The sequence below is a fragment of the Indicator indicator genome, chromosome 23, assembly GCF_027791375.1.
Source record: "Indicator indicator isolate 239-I01 chromosome 23, UM_Iind_1.1, whole genome shotgun sequence".
Lineage (NCBI taxonomy): Eukaryota > Metazoa > Chordata > Aves > Piciformes > Indicatoridae > Indicator > Indicator indicator.
In genome coordinates, this window is record NC_072032.1 from 9,665,419 (window position 1) to 9,681,992 (window position 16,574).

The window sequence follows — 16,574 nt, forward strand, 5'->3', positions numbered from 1 at the left end:
TCATAAAATGAATTATTTTTCAGTATTTACAAAGACACACAGGTCTTGCTCCCTGTACCACCTGCATGTTTCACTAACTGTCAGGGTTTGGTGTCTTGTGGAGAAACAAATTGACTTGTTTTTTTTTGACTTGATCAGTGTATCTCAATGTTACCATTTGGAAGAAAAACTATTTGCCCACAGGAATAGTGGGGCCAGGAGGACTAGGGATGTAATTCTGCCCCTGTACTCTGCGTTAGTGAGGCTTCACCTCGAGTGCTGTGTGCAGTTCTGGGCCCCTCACTTCAGGAAGGATACTCAAGTGCTGGAGCAGGTCCAGAGGAGAGCAATGAGACTCGTGAGGGGGCTGGAAGGAAAATGATCTGAGGAGAGGCTCTGAGGGAGCTTGGGTTGTTCAGGCTGGAGAAGAGAAGACTTAGAGGGGACCTTATCACTCTCTACAACTACCTAAAAGGAAGTTGTAGTCAGGTGGGGGTCAGGCTCTTCTCCCAGGCAACTTGTGACAGGACAAGAGGGCATGGTATGAAGCTGCACCAGGAGAGGTTTAGGTTAGATATTAGAAAGCACTTCCCCACAGAAAGGCTGATTAGGCACTGGAATGGGCTGCCGGAGAGGTGGTGGAGTTACCATCACTGGAGATCTTTAAGAAAAGATCGGATGTGCACTTGGTGGCATGGTTTAGCTGATGTCATGGTGTAGGGTCATAGGCTGGCCTTGATGATCTCAGAGGTCTTTTCCAGCCTCAATAATTCTGTGATTCTGTGACATACAAGAGGAGTCTTTAAGGGAGCAAAAAAGCAATGTCCTACAAGCTATACAAATTTTTTCACACCAATGAAACCTCTATATGATATTAAGTGTGTTGACATGGTAGCATGGTTTATCAAGTGAGCTGTTGGAATCCTGGGCAATATACACTCAGAAATGTCAGTCATGATGCTGTGACTACTAAAATTGGTGTGTTAGTACCTGATGGTCAATGGACTTTTGGCTGATTTCCTAACTCCCCTTGTGAACAATACACACAGTGTTGAGTGTGCACAGGGCATTCAGGACAGCAGGTACCACTGCATTACAGCAAATGTAGAAAAGAAAGGTGTTTTCCTTTGGTGTGTTTTGGCAATGCTCAGGTATGTTCCATCACTGTTTTTTCACATGGTTTTGGTCCGTGGGTAGTTGTTAGTGAGGAAATGGTTATCTGGACTTGCTTCTGATGAAATCCCAGTGATCTCTGTCTTTAACCTCTCAGTTAGTCTGGTTCATTTATTAACTTGTGGTATTTCTGGTGTTGGGACCACCAGGCACGTCTGTGGGCTGTAGACAACAGTGCTGTGTGGCCAGACTGGTATCAAAAATGTCCTAACTATGTTGTACGTAAGCAGTAAACAGGTCTTGTGATTGATCTGGTGCTTTAAATTTGCTTAGTCATTTAATCGATCTCAGAGCAGTTTGTTCCAAGTAGTATTTCAAAGCAACAGAAAATGTTCCTTATGTAACTGCTGGTGTATTCAAAGCCTTTCAGAATCGTCTGAGATTGGCTGCTTGTGCAGGAGAGGAGTGTCCAAGGTCTTGTACTTCCAGTGGATGATCCCCTCAGGCATCATAAAGCAGGCAGAGGTGAAAAGATGGACTTTCTGAAGTGGCCTAGGCAGTGAGCGGAGGGTAACACATTCTCCGTCCCTCCTGCTTTAAAAGCAACTACACTCTCCTTGATTTTGGGAGCTGACTTTCCTCACAGCGCCGCGAATCACTGTACATTTGTACCGGGCCGCCGGTCCGAAGCCGGAAGCCGGTCGGGGTGCTGAAGGGACAGCTCCGCGGGGGCGCGCCAGGCTTCCCCGGTTTGCGTAGGGCCGCGCTCGGCAGGACACAACGGACACCCCAGCTCCGCGGGGACGCGCCGGGCATTCCGCGGGCCGCACACCACGCTCCGCTCAGCCCCCTCTGCCAGCCCCCCGCGCCCCATGGCCGGTAGTGGAGCCAGTTAGGCAGGCAGCTCTCGGCACGATCACTTCCGTGTCAGCGCCGCTTGCCGCCGCCGTGCCAGCTGCCTGCGCGTCGCTCTACGGCATCGGACGCCCTCCTAGGGCCGCTGCGGCTGCGGGGGGTGGGGGCGGCGGCCAGGGGCAGTGAGGCGGAGTGGGGCCGCCGCCATCCCCCTTCCACCTCCCAGGCACCAGCTGCTGCGGCGGAGAGAGCATAGCACCAGCCCCCTTTTTGCGCCGGGGGTGTGCGGCTGATCGTCCTTCCTCCCCCTACTCCGGCCATCCCTCCTCTCCCCCGCGGCGGGGGGGCAGCGAGGAGCTGGCCCGCCCCGCACCGCGGGCTGCCGCGCCCCTCCCGGGCACCGCCGCAGCTTCCTCCTGCGGAGAGAGGCGGGGGGAGTGCGAGTGTGCAGAGTGGGAGAAACTCCCTCCGGCTCGCTCGCTCGGGGGTGGGCGGGGGAGATTTTGGGTTTGTGGGTTTTGGGTTGGGTTTTTGTTTTTTTTTTTTTTCCTCCCCTAAAGCCACGCAGCAGCAGGTGACTGGCGCCCGCCCGCCGGCAAGGACCCTGTTTGCACTGGCTGCGTGTGCGGGTGGGGGGCTGCCGCCTCCCCCTGCCTCCCGCCCTCCAGATCCTTCTTTATACCGGGGGAGCCTGTGCACTGCGGTCCTTGGTCTGGGAATCGCTGCTGCTCTTCCTATTCGTCAAGGGCTTTCCAATCACCTGCCTCTGCCACCCTCTTCTCTCCGCTCTTTGTACTTTATTTTCACGTGCTCTTTACTAACACGGCTATTTTTAAATCCCACTTTGGATTTATTTCTTTCTCTCTTTTTCTCTTATATTTTTTTCTAATTTTTTTCCTCTTTTTTTTTTTTTTCCTTTCCTGGGGGTGGTTGGGGGGAGGGAGGTTAACGTTTGCATTATCCCTAGGGGAAAGATCCCACCAGCCAACCCAGCTCCGCCACTGCTGCATCCATCCATTCATTTTTATGGTCACTAGCAGCCTGTACCGGTAGTAGAAGGTGCAGAGAAGTGGGAAGCAGAGAGAAAGAGAGGGAGGGAGGGAGGGGAGAAATCCGGACAGCGAGAATGGCCGAGAGAAAGAGGAACTGGAATAAAGAAGATGACCTGCCTGTGTATCTAGCTAGGCCGGGTACGACAGCCCAGACACCGCGGCAGAAATACGGGGGGATGTTCGCCTCGGTGGAGGGGGCCTACGAGAACAAAACCATCGACTTCGATGCCTACAGCGTGGGGAAGAAGGGGTCCCGCACCCCGCGGAGCGGCAGCCGGCACGATATGCTGGACGGAGGAGACAACTACAGTGAGACCGCCAGCGACATCAGCGAGGTCTCCGGTTCCGTCATCAGCTCCCCGGGAGACCGGGAGGACAAGACCCCGGGCGTGGAGATTAGATACCCCGTGGGGAAAGAGCTGCTGCAGGGCCAGGACAATGGGCAGGTGAGCGGGGCCCGGGCCGGGGGAAGGGAGCCGCCGCCCCCGCTTGCCGGGCGAGCCGAGCTGTGCCGAGCCGTGCCGTGCCGAGCCGCAGATCCCCGCTCGCCTTGCGGGGGGGACGGGGGTCACCTTAGCAGGGGAGTTTCAGCCGGAAGGTCGGTAGGGCACGAACCCCTTTTCCCTGGCAGGGCGATGCTGCAGGAAAAGCCTAGCTGGCTTCGAAACTATCTCGCTTGCCTGAGCTTAGTGGGGACTGGGGGACTGGGGCGGGGGGCATATCAACTCCAGAAATCATTTTCCTTTGTGAGTGATAGCGCTCAGTTTTCTCCGTATCCTATCCTGTTGGCAAAACGTTGCCCGTGTCGCGGGGGCTGGAGGGCACGCACCCTCCCTTTCTCCCCCCCTTACCCTTCCACCCCCCCGGCGCCTCCTCTCTGCCCCGTGGAACAAAGCAGTCCCCGCTGCACTGGTGGGCTTGCCGGGAAAACTCTGCAGAGCATGTCCCAGGCACAACCCCCCGGCTCTGCCCCGGCTGTGCCCCCGGTTACCCCCGCCTCTTCCCTCCCCCCCCCCCCCCACCCTCCGTTCCCATGCGCCTTCATTGTCTCCCCGGCAGGGAGCGCGTAAGGAGGGATGATCAGTCCAAGCCTGTGCCCGGGTTCCCTACTTCTGGGGCTGCCACCTTGGACTTACTGTGAGGAAGGCTCATGGAAGAAGTGAAGGTGGTGGGGCAGGCTAGTCCCTGCCAGCTGAGCTTCCCCATCTTAGCCCTGTCTGTGACACGCCGCTGGAGGCAGACCCGGGGGGCTGGCTCTCCTGGGAACGGGGCTGCCATTGATTTCTCCTTAGAAAGAAATGTGGCCTGCAGTTTTAAATGCACCTTTCCCTGGAGGTTGATATCCTGTTCATGCTCTCCTATTTCTATAGTCTAAACCAAGAGTTTCTGCTCTCTTCTTCCCCTCTTCAATTTGATCATGAATGGGGAGCTGGACCTTTCTCGTCTGAGTGCTGGGTGCAGATGCCACACAGCCTCCCATGCAGTTACTGTGGTGGGACACTGGATCGAGCAGACAGGGCTTGGTGGGACGCTGCACCTGTGATGGTGCAACTTCACTGCAATGACCTCGGTATTGCCCTCAGTGGCTTCCAGCTGCAGTGCAGTCTTCTCTTTCACAGCTTACCTGACACCCTGTGTTTTCTGCATCAGGACTCAGAACAGTGTAAGGGCACAGCACACCCTGAACATCCCATCTCTTCTGGCACTTCCCTTATACCTCCTCCCCATTTTACCTGCTTCCTACTTCAGCTTAGGACTTGGGGTAGTGAGTACATTGCACACTATCTTCCTGTATCTCACTGTGCTTACGAAGTTGTCTGGCTCTGCACTGAACTTGAGGGGGTGAGGAGGAGGCCGGGGATAAAGTAGGCAGTATTTGGTCATGGGCAGAGGTGCACTCTAAGCAGCACCCATGAACCTGACCCCTGCATGAGTGGCAGATGGAGCTTTTTGCAAGATCCAAATGGTGATTTTGGGGCCGATGTGGCCTAGGTGGGAAGTGCTTTGTACCTGTGTGTCTGTGTTGCAGGTGTGTGTGCCAGGAACACCTGGCTGCTTGTTGAGGGGGATTAACCTTGGGTGCAGCTTTGCAGTGTCTTCTGTGCTTCCTGCAGTTGTCAAAGCAGCCTGAATAAAGTACCGTGGGTAGGGGGAGACACTCTGTGATTCAGAAAAGACAGAAGGGTTTCAAATAGGTGCTTTCACTCTCTAGCAGGTGCCGGCATAGCGTCTACCTGGCTAGGCTATGGTGGGGTGTGCCAGCTCCCATGCCCTCCCTAGCGATGGGGCAGAGCAGAGTGCCTCTGAGACACTGATAAGGAGAGCAGTGCAGGGCTGTCAGAACCGTTGGTGGGAGAGAACAAGCAGTGCCATGTGGGTTAGTGCCGATCAGGGACAGAGTGGGCAGTGCCACGGGGTCAGAGCAGGGCAGTGCTATGGGGATAAACCAGGGCAGAGCCATCGCGGTCAGTGCCATGGGGAAAGAGCGGGGCAGTTCAATTGCCATGTGCTGCGCAGTGGGACCCACAGCCGAGGGTTACCCCCATTCAAGCCTGTCTCCACCCTGCGGAAGCCCATGTGTGAGACCTCGCCGGTAACCTCAGCGTGCGAGCGGGGCGGTGGCGGAGTTGGGGATGGCGGCGGAGCTGGGGGGGCGGTGTTTCCCAGCGCCGGTGCGGGAGGGAGGCAGGCTCCGGTTGGATTGATGGGCTGTGAAGGGGGGCCGAGGGGGGTAGGGGTGGGGGGGCTAGGAGGGAAGGAAACGCTTCCTGGGTTGAGCTGAGCGAATCCTGCTCCGACCTGCAGCCGGGAGGGCGCTGCTGCCGCCGGGAGAGGCAGCGCTCGCCGACCCCCCCTTCCCCGGGAGCTGCGTCCTCTATTTTATTGCAGCCGGAAAAAAAGGTGCCAGGTTTGCCTGGCTTCCTTTCCTCTGGGCGAGGAAACTTTGCCTCCATTACACAGCTCAGCCGGGTCGCCCCCGCCCCGCCCCATCACCCCACCGAGCTCTCAATTTTTATTCCTCCGGTTAGCGCCGGTGCTGTTCCTCCGGGCTCGGCTCGCTCCTCGGGTGTGTGCGTGCGCCCGGCGCTAGCCAGAGCCGACATGTCTTATCAGGGCAAGAAGAGCATCCCCCACATAACGGTAAGCGATCCCGGCACGCAGCGAGCCGCTGCCCTCGCTCCTTTGTTAGCCGGGTGGGGAAGGGCGTGAGGCGGCTGCAGAGCAGCCGCTCAGAGCCCCGCGGATGGTGGCAGGGAGCCCGCTGAGGCTCTGCGGGGCTGGGTGGTGCGAGAGCCGGTGTCCTCTCATTCTCTTCCTGCTGCTGCAGCTCTGGGCTGGGAGCGATTTTATTATTTTCTGTATTTTTATTCTATTTTTAATTTATTATTTTTCCTGTTTCCTCGCCCTGCACATAGGCGGGGCTCAGCGCTGTGTGCTCTCCGGTTTGCCAGGGGACCGGGACGGGGAGAGGAGCGGGAGGCGGCGGGAGTCTTGTCCCGGCGCTTGCGGGGCCGGGGACTGAGGGCCGGGGATGGCGGTGTCGCCCTCCCGAAGGAGTGGGGCCCGGGGAGGCTCGGCTGCCGGGCGAGGCAGAACAAAAGAGGGAGGGGACGAGCCGCAGCACAACGTGCCCCAGCTGCCGCCCCCCGGCAGCGGGCAGGGGCAGCGCAGCTCCCCGGCAGGGCGGGGGGCAGGGGTGGGCTCGGGGTGCGGAGAGATGGGAGGTGAGGAGATAGGGAGTGGGGGGGGAGAAAGCGTGGAAAATCAAGGAGCGCCATGATGCCAACACCAACACCTCTGTGTGCTGTTAATACATCATGGTGGGGATCAGAAGTCAAAGAGTTAATCATAACCAGCCTCTTCCTATATGTGCCTGTCTCCCCTAGATGCTTTTATCCCCGAGCAGGACTACAATAGAACATGCTTCCCGTGTCGGGAAGAAAGGATCTAGATCCTTTGATTCAGTATCTTGTTTCCCATAGCTACCCTGCCTCCACAGGGACTGGGGGGTAAAGAATAGGCAGAGCTGGTGGGGAAGGGAGTTTCAGGGAAATCTCCCCGGGGTTTCGTCATGCAGAGATTTTCCTCATCACCAGTGCTGGTCTCCAGGATGGTACCTGCTTTCCTTCTGGGGACTGGATGAGAGGGTGGTGGGGTCACTGCTGCTGTGAGACCCAGAGATTAGGAGGGAAGCCCGGTGAGCTCAAGAGGCTTGGGTTCATGAAGCTTTTTCAGGAAAGCTGGAGCCCTGGGGACACAGGTTTCAGGAGCTGGAGAGATGGCTGAACCGGTGGGTGTGGCAGCTTCCTGAGCAAACCTGATGGTTAAAGGCATTATTTGAATCAGTGTTACAAAGCTTGTAAGCACCTCAGTGTTTTCTCAATGTTAGAAAATAATAATTCCTTAACCAAAATATTTGGTCAGGGGTGGGGGATAGCCTTCTTGGAAAAGCAGAGCTTTATGGTACCAAAGTGCTGCATTTATGCAGATTTCCACTGTCAACAGGCAGCAGTGCCTGATGGCCAAGGCTGAGTCTGGGTGTTGCAGTGGCTCTTTGGGTGGTGGCTCCTCTTGTCTCTATCTTCAATGTGTGGTTACTCGGTACATCTACATGAGGGTGTCCCTGGCTGTCGTCTGGGTGAGTGTCTGGTGTGTTATGTGTGGCTTCATTTGCAGCAGGAGTGTAACAGGTTCCCACCCATAGCTGGTTGGTTGCTCTCCAGTTTGGAGTGAAAGAGGAAACTGGAAGAATTGCAAGTGTTTGCCTTGGAATCAACAGTTCATTTTATTTTCTTCACTTTTCACAGATTTCCTTCTCTGTGCTGGTGAGGGGATTGCTGGGAAAAAGAAATCCCAAACCTCAGCCTGTTCTCTTTGAAATGGGATGTGTTGAAGCTTCTATAAATGAATATTCATTAATGCTAGTGAGTTTTGTGACCAAATCAAAGGCATAAATTAACATTGGTGAAGTTGGCAGGCATCAGACTTGAACTGCCTTTTTTATTTTAATGTTTTACACTTCTGGCCCTTCCTCTCCTTCATCAAAAGCAAATCAGATATTCTGTGTTATTCCTTGTATGTGCTGCCCATCCCACAAGAGCCTGCTGAATTTGTCTGCATGTATCTTCTGAAAGCCCCATTCTACTGTGGTAAATTAGGTATTTCATCCTGCTACTAAGGAAATGCACTGGAGCTTCAAGTCTTCTGGGCTCTGAGGAAATGTGATAGCTCTGTGAAGTTATGCAACAATAACAGAGATGATGAAGTCATACAAAAATGTCATGTGTTACTGTGCTTCATATTTTACACATGCACACTCCTGCTTTCTGGAGCTACACTGGCTCCTGGATTCATTGGAATAGTGGGAAACTCATTTTTGACAGTGTTCTGTGTGCTCATACTTTGTTGTGGGCTTTTTCCGTTCCAGGCCTATGCTCCTTGCATGGGGCCAGAAGCCATACTGAGCACCCAAGGACAAGAGTGCCCAGCATTCATCCACAGCATCCAGCCACAGGCACTATTTGCAGTCAGTACTTGGTCAAAACTTCCCTCTGAGGTCATGTTTGCAGCATCAGGAACTTTGTGAAGGAAGAGGCAGAGGCTGGTTTCATCTCTCACCAGCATGGGAGCAGATGCTTCTTTTGGGAAGACATCCCCGTGGTGTCCTTCCTGGGTTAGTCCTGTTGGTGCATGTGGGCATAACTACTTCCTTGTGCTTTGTCTGACCAGGCCTTGCCCCTGACTCCTTCAGATTATTAGCAGTGCCTGGCTGATGCCCCCTTCATCCCTTTTCCCCAAAGCAGCTTAATTCATGCTTTCCCTTCTCCCCTTTATCCTAGAAGTATCTAGGACAGCAGAGACACTGTGGTGCAGACAGGTCCCCTTTGGCATGCTGCATCTCTCCCCTCTCATGTATCAAATTTGCATCTGTTATATTAATTTTGTTTCACCTGCCTTGTTATTGATTTCAGCTCCTGAAAATGCATGCTTCTTGCAGTTTATCCTGTTTGTGACTCTGTTGCTGCCCTTTATGCATCCCAGGTAGCATTCAGGCTAGCTGTTGTTAGCTAAACACCAGCACTGCTCCAGTGTAAGGTGCTGTTCAGTTGTGAGTCAGATTGGAGAAACTGGGCCCCTTCCACTGTAATTACTGAGGTTCTTCTCTGCATTTGAAGCACCAGACCAGACCCTGGGTGATGTAAAATAGAAATGCAGTGAACCAGTAAGTGTGAGGATTTTGGTCACACCCTCTGCACTGTGTTGTTCTCAGGAGGGTCTCACTCCCCAGGTTCAGGAGTATTATCTGGGGATGGAGCAGGTTGTGCATAATGTAGGAATGGTCAAGAATGCCTCTGCAAGAGTGTATTTCTCAGGCTGTGTAGTACAGTCAGCCATCAAATCCATTGCTGAGGTGTTTTTCTGCATGAGGTGGCAATCTTTTGTGCTTGGGTTGTGCAGGCATGCTGGCATGCAGGGCAGATTTTTCCAGGATACATCCCCCAGCCCTTGCTGTTAACATCACTATTACACTCCTCTTGTGCAGCAGATTACAGGGAATCAATGGGGATGATACTGAAAGATCTCTTACAAATTATTTTGGCTTGTGTGTTTTGGTGGTGCTGGGTACTTTGCAAGCAAAGGCCTCAAGCCCAGATGAACTCAAAATTACATTATATACAGAGCACAATTAAAATGTGTGTGTAAAATGTTTGTTAGAGGACTTGTTTGTTCCAGTAACGGCTGCAACCGTTTGAAAAAAACATAATTGGTGTGAGCTCAGTGAAGAGGAGGTGTGAAGACAATTCTACTGAGCAAAGAGGGAATAGCTAGTCACCAAAGCAAGGAGGGACATGGGAGGAACAAATGGTGTTTGAATGTCTTAGAAAAAGGAATAGTATTCCTGGGAATGGTCCAAGGGTTGGCATATGAATGGGGGAAGGAGCCAGTGGTCATGAACAGGCAGACTGTGAGGCATGGTGAGGTAGAGAGCTGAAAAATGTGGTGCTGCAGAGGAAGGATCTTGCTATTGAGCTTAGCAAGTAAAGAAAAGAGCTGGTGGAAGATGAGAAAAGGAAGCAGACACAGGGAAATGAAGAGAGACTGGAGAAATTCAGAGGAGTGGGCACAGAGAATAATTGTAGTTGCAGCTTTTTGGATTGATTGATTGATGTGAAAAAAGCTGGGAAATAAGCAGGCTTTGGCTGAAGACAGCAGAGTACTTTGAGAGAGGAAGAAATTGTATGCATCTGGACTTCTGTGTGGGACAGTGCACTCAAGCTAACTGTCCAGGATCCAGACAGAAACTTTTCGCTTGACCCGAGCAAAGTGGTGAGGTAATATGAGGTGTTCTGGTGTGAGACAACAGCAGTGTAAGAGATGCCAGCTTTGAACACCAGGAGAGGCATATCTTACAGATGCAAGTTGTGCTGAGTACCTGCAATGGGGAAGCAAAGTCCTCATCTAGGTTTAGATCTATTTCCTGTCTCCTCTGGCTGTGCTTTTTTTCCCACCCACCTTTCTTAGCAATATGAAGCTAAACACAGATTGGTGAGTGATGTGCCAAAAACGTTTGAAAAGCTGACTGAGAGCTGGGCATGGGAACAATGACTCACATTATTATTCTGCTGTTGGTGCAAGATTTGGATTAATTTAGACAACACTTTGTCCTGCTTTAAAATACCAAGGCCTGGGATTTCTGGATCCCCTTTTACCTTTAAATATTTGCTTAATATTCAAAGTTATGTTTTTCCATCTGTAGCTGTTTAATAGACTTGACCTTTCTCAGTTTACCTGTTTGTTGATGAACATTAGAGAATTCACATTGCACATTGCACTGCACTTGGTCTTGGCAGCTCTGGAGATGCTTTAGCTGCTTCAGTAGCAGTTGTTTGACTTCCATCCATTTCCATGATTCAGTGATTAGTCTTTTCATTTCCTTTTTCTACAGGAGAAAAAGTGGCCCCAGTGTTAGGCCACTTCCCTTTGATGTCTTACATTACATTCAGAGTAGGTCCTTCTGGGGACATTTCTAGGGAGATCAAAACCTCTGCAGAGGGACAGAAAAGAGGGTTTGGGGTAGCGAGTTCTTCAACTGCCACAGCAAGTTTGTCAGTTGTTGCCTGCTTCAGGTCTTCAGTGTCATAGCTGGTGCCAACATGGGAGTTGAGCTGGGTTTTGCTGGAAGCTGGGCAGGTTTAGGAAGGGGGCAGTGACTGACTGATGTGGTGAGTGGTTGTTCAAGCCTGAATCTCCTTACAAGCACCGAGAGCGACCACTGCCGATGAACCACTTCCCTGACAAGAGGTCAGGGTCTGGTTTTTGCTTTGCTGCCATTTCTTTCATAAGCAAGTCTATACATGGGGTAAAAGACAGAAGCTTGATGGCACAGAGATGAGCAGCAAAGTAATTTGCAAGTTTCTAATCTTGCTATATGTGAAGATCACGATGTTGTCCTTGGAGACGGAGATACTCTGGGATTACTTTTGCTTGCCCCTTGATGCACTTGTCACAAGACAGTTTCAGTCTGTCGTGCATGTCCTGAGGAGGTTTAAGGCCTCAGCTCTTACTTACATGACTAATGAATGTCACAGAATAAATGTCCCCACTGATTTCAGTAAATCTACACTCTGTGTAAAATCTAGGTAGAGCTGACCACCCTTGCCCACGGCTGGCTATAGGACTGTGGAAGGGTTGTTCAGGGACTGGTGCTGATACCATGTGAAATGGAGCAGCAAGTGTTGCAACTTGCTGTGACTCGCAGGGGAAGTAGAGAGGTGAGGCAACATGACAGCAAAAAGTGTCTAAATGGAAACAATGCACTTTGTATCCACCTAGGCTTAGTCCATTATGAGTTACTATTGCTAACATCATATGAAAAGGCCTTTCCTACTGTTCTGCTTCCCTTGCATCCATTTCTTCCATCCAGAGAAGGGATTCCTTATGGTCTTAGCTGAATTTCAACTGTGAGTGATGCCAAAGCTTGTGTGTCCTAGTAACCTGCTGCAGGTGTGTGACTAGAACTTAGAATTCATCTTCAGTTCAGTGGCACTCAGCAGCCAGCCCTGCTGTAAATTGCTGTTATTTTTTCCCCAAGTTTAACCTTTCCTTTGAATGGCTTGCTGAGATTTTGAGCTCAGCTCTGACTGACATAACCTGCTTGTAACCCCAAGAGATGTCTGTAACAACACACAGTGCAATGGCTTCAACTCTCCAGCCCATACTTAGGGGAAACCTCTGCTGATGTCAAGAAATATTGTCTTCAGTAAGACAATATTTGTTGTGCTTCCCTTCTAAAAGCAAAGATGACATTTACAGTAAAGAAATCCCCCTGGAGTTAGTAGCTGTAGCCCTTTTAGACTATGTGAATAACGAGTGAAATTGCTAGCAGAATATAAAGTCAGGTCTCCAAAGGGGAATCAAAGGAAATCAGTTCTTTTAAATGAATAAAGATGAATGAATATATTGGATGCAGACCAAAATACAGCACTACTACAGTCAACATAATCCTTCCTAAATGAATTGCCATATAGTGGAGTGCATTTGTTAAGAAAAAGACCTTAAAAGCAGGATTTGCCATTAGTGGCCTGTTGGAAATGATCCCTCAAGGATAGAATGTTTTACAATCAATTCCCTGAGCTGATTCAAGTATCACCCCAGCAAAAGATCACTTCCTATGGAGGGTAACCTGGATGTGAAATTCAAAGGGAAGGATAGCGCTGATTAAAAGCAGATCTTCTATAAGCAGACAGTGCTTCATGAAATCCCATTTACAGCTCTTTGATCCTTATGAAAAGATTTAAACAAGCATTCCTCTTGGGAAGGATGTCTTCTTTTGCCATTAAGTTTTAAAATGTTCCTTATTTGTAAGTACTTTGCTAAAAGCAAGGTAATTTAACTATATCGTATGACAAGTGGAGCTGAATCTGACCAGCTCTCACAACAGACAACCAAATATATCCACAGAAAAAACCCAAACCAAACAACAACCAAACCCACAAAACCAAAACAACAAAAAATCCCACACACAAATCCCCAAACCAACCAAATAAGAAAAACAACACTAAACCAGTGTCTTGTATATCATGGAAAATAAATATGCTAGAGGAAAACCAGAGAAGCACAGAGGAGCCCTGGGTGTCTTCCATTGTTAAGCAGTGGGACTTTTGCCTTTGAGAAACTGTTCCTTTGCATATGGTCTTGTGGAGATTTGAATAATCAAGGAGAACACAAACATCAGCCTGTGTCTTTTGATCCTTCCCTCTCAATTGGGGATGTCATCTCTTTCCTAACTCTCAGTGGCCTTTTTAAAGCCTTAGCAACAAAGGATTCTGCCTCTAAAATGCTAAAAAAGTAAAGCTGAATGTCATGGCTGCAAGTGATAACATAGCCTAATGCAACCTTCTGTCTATTGCCTTTAATCTGCACATGCATTTATAGGCAGAGTACTGTAAATACAGGTAGATTTGGAATTAAAACTGTTTTCAAATGTCTGTTTAGCATAAAGTCCTTAGGCATCTTTAGGGACATTGACTAATCTGGATTTTAGAGAATACAGTCTTTGTCACTTTGGAGCTAGAAGGACAATGGTATCTTCTAGTAAGTCCTCAGAATTATGCAAAGGATGAAATCACTGCTGAGTGTTTCCTCCTCTTTTAGGCCTGGAAAATCCTGGGCACAATGCAGCAATCTTAAAAGTCCAAATGCAAGAGTGAAGCAGCACTTAGGCTGATATGCTGGATGTGTTATATGAAGTTCCTTGTAGCTAATTGTAAAACAAACTGTAAATAACCACAAAGACATGATTTACTTGAATTAGAGATGAAGATGTGACAGAGCACTGGAACAGACTGCCCAGATTGATGGGGGAGTCTCCTTCTCTGGAGGCATTCAGAACCCACCTGGATGTGATTCTGTGCAGCATGATGTAGGTGAACCTGCTTTAGCAGAGGGGTTGGGCTAGATGATCTTCAGAGATCCCTTTCAACCACTACCATTCTGTGATATGTAACAGAATTTACATTTGTGGAAGAAAAGCAGGAACATGATAGCAAATATCAGACTTGCAGTCTGCTATTTGATGAAAACACAGCTTTTGAAATCTCTTTGAATCTGTATGGCAAGAACAGATAGTGGCAGACTCATTCTTTGTTTTTATTTTATTGTTCAAACTCCATCTTGTATGACAGAGGTGTGGCTTTCTCTGAAAGGTTCTTGCAGGTGTGGGTATTGACACTTAAGAAATGTGGAAGTGTGTGGTTTGCTCTAAATTGTGCTGCCTTGTATTTTGACTTGCTGTGTGTATTTGAGAGAATATTTATTTAGTAAATCTTATGGCAGAAGATGACAGATTCTATTACTCTATTTTTTCAGCAGTTCTAGAAGCAGATTGAGAACTGCATATGTAAAAAAAACCTATTTCAGTTTTGTTGGGTATAATATTTTTAAATACTTCTATTTCTGAATGAAAAAAAACCCCTGATTTTAAATTTCTTTGTACTTGTTCCTGCTCTAACATTTGGATTGTATTTACAAATAACCCAGAGCTGAGTGATTTACTGACCAGAGGACTTCGATTTTACTGTGCAGAGCCCACTGCAGTTTCTGACTGCAGCAGATCTCAGGCTCATTATCTGGCAGGTTGATGCTGACCATGCTTGTATCTGCTGGCCCTGTACTTTTGGGAGCATGTGGAAATATGGACACATTTCACAAGAGCTGAGCCAAGCTGACTTTAAAAACTCAGAAAAACAGGCAATTTGTACAGATTTTGCCAGATACCAGCTTACAGATGCTTTGTCTTGCTCTTACAATAGTTGTAAGGGAGTGAAAAATCCACTGCCTCATGGCTGAGCAGCCAGCCCCTCCTCCTGCAGCAAACGATGCTGAGTTTGTGGCATCTCCTTCTGCTGCCATGAAAATTGCTGTCATGTCACAGACTAAGCTCTGTGGCTTTGCTGACAGATTAAGCAGGAGAAGCTCCACTGCGATTAGCAAAAAAAATCACGGGGAAAGCAGCGCGCAGGGTTTGAAGGTGGAGAGCAGTGGATAACGGGAATGGCTGTATCACACTCGACAGCGAGCTGAGCTGGGAGGTGGTGGAGTGCTTGTAAAATGGAGCTGCAGGGAGACAGAAGATAAGCATCGCTGCTGTGCTGATGCTGTGTCATAGCCAGGCACAAAACCCGGAAGCAAAGAGCGCTGCATCCATGTGGTCACATCACTGCAGCAGCGAGGGTGGAGAAACACCTTGGCTCCCACACCCTGCAGCAAATGCTCGGCAGTAGCGTGGATTTACAGTGGTGCTTTACCCACCTCCCACGTCAGTGACAGCAGATCTTTTTTCCTCCTCGCTTCTTGGCACCTAATGAATTGCTCGATTTATGCGTTCAATATAATGCTCCCTCTCTCTTTTACTGCTGTCTGTCCTTAGGCTGGAGGGAGAGGGTCCCAGCAGCTTCCCTTGGCTTGCAGTAGGAAGAAATGGATTTGCAGTGTCTTGTGCCAGGCAGTGAACTGAGAACTCGGTTTTAAGCCCTTAGGGCTCAGCAGGCACGGCACCAGCGGCTGAGACTGCTGTTAGCTGAATGGGAAGGTGGCAGCCACCGTATAAAGGCTTTTATAGTATTGTCACCCCCTGAGCTGTGTGATGAGTCCATTGTTGTTTGCTTTGTGAGAGCACCCGAAGGTCATCTGAGTGGCTGAGGGTACGTCTAGGCTAGGCAAAGAAAGTCCTGCCTTGAGGGGTTACAGCTGAAAAGGGGAAATATCGGCCAGCACTGCATGAATAATTCATCAGCTTCAGGCCACTCCTCACTTCACCGCCCCCTGCTTTGCTCTGTGGCTGTCCTCCAGCCTGGAACGTTGTCCAGGTAGAGGACTTTGGTCCCCGTTTTTTGTGAATATTTGGCACTTAGTAAGAAAACTGCAAACCTGCAGACCCCTAATAAATAATAAATGGTCTCTGGCCATGCTTAACCAGGCTGCATACCCCAGGAGACTGACCTACTTCACAGACCCTGTGTGTGCTCACGTTTCTGTCCAGGATTTCACTGCCACAAGTACCAATGACCTCAACCAGTGCAGGAGTGCCCAGGCATTGGTGACTGTGGCAGTATCCCTTTGCTTTCATGCCAGGGCTGTGCCTGCCCCTGAAGCTTGTGCTCAAGCTATGGTGGGGAATGACTGCTCACATGCTGACCAAGGGTTTCTATGAAAGAACCTTCATTCTTTCATGAATACTTGCCCACATTAGCGCACACCTCCCTGCTAGTTGGTTATGTTCTGTAATTTTTCCAACATTTTCTTGGAGATGCATCTCTATGGTTAGGTGCACACAGGCATCTGGTGCTGCAGCTCTGGCTGAGATCAAGCTACCTCTGCTCCTGAGTAAGGTGTATGAGGCAGTGCCTGTTTGCTTGGGCACAGCATGCTGCTGGGATGTCCACCAACACTGACACTCCACCTGGTTTGCTTGTGCCCACCAGCACCATCTGTGTAAAGGTACTGTGCTTGCTTGTGCTTCTGGCTTGCAGCAATCAGTAATGTGTCCTACAGGCGTGCTGACAGCTTGAGCTG

The 16,574-nt window shown here is 49.9% G+C and overlaps 1 protein-coding gene across 1 annotated transcript in view; it reads left to right on the plus strand.

Annotated features, from left to right (window-relative positions):
- The first annotated feature begins 3,073 nt into the window (after window positions 1-3,073).
- CRMP1 (collapsin response mediator protein 1) overlaps window positions 3,074-16,574 on the plus strand; it is a 47,454-nt gene continuing 33,953 nt past the window's right edge. The window contains exon 1 of the mRNA XM_054391696.1: window positions 3,074-3,445. Coding sequence (XP_054247671.1) covers window positions 3,074-3,445 — 372 coding nt within the window. The remainder of the gene's footprint in view (window positions 3,446-16,574) is intronic.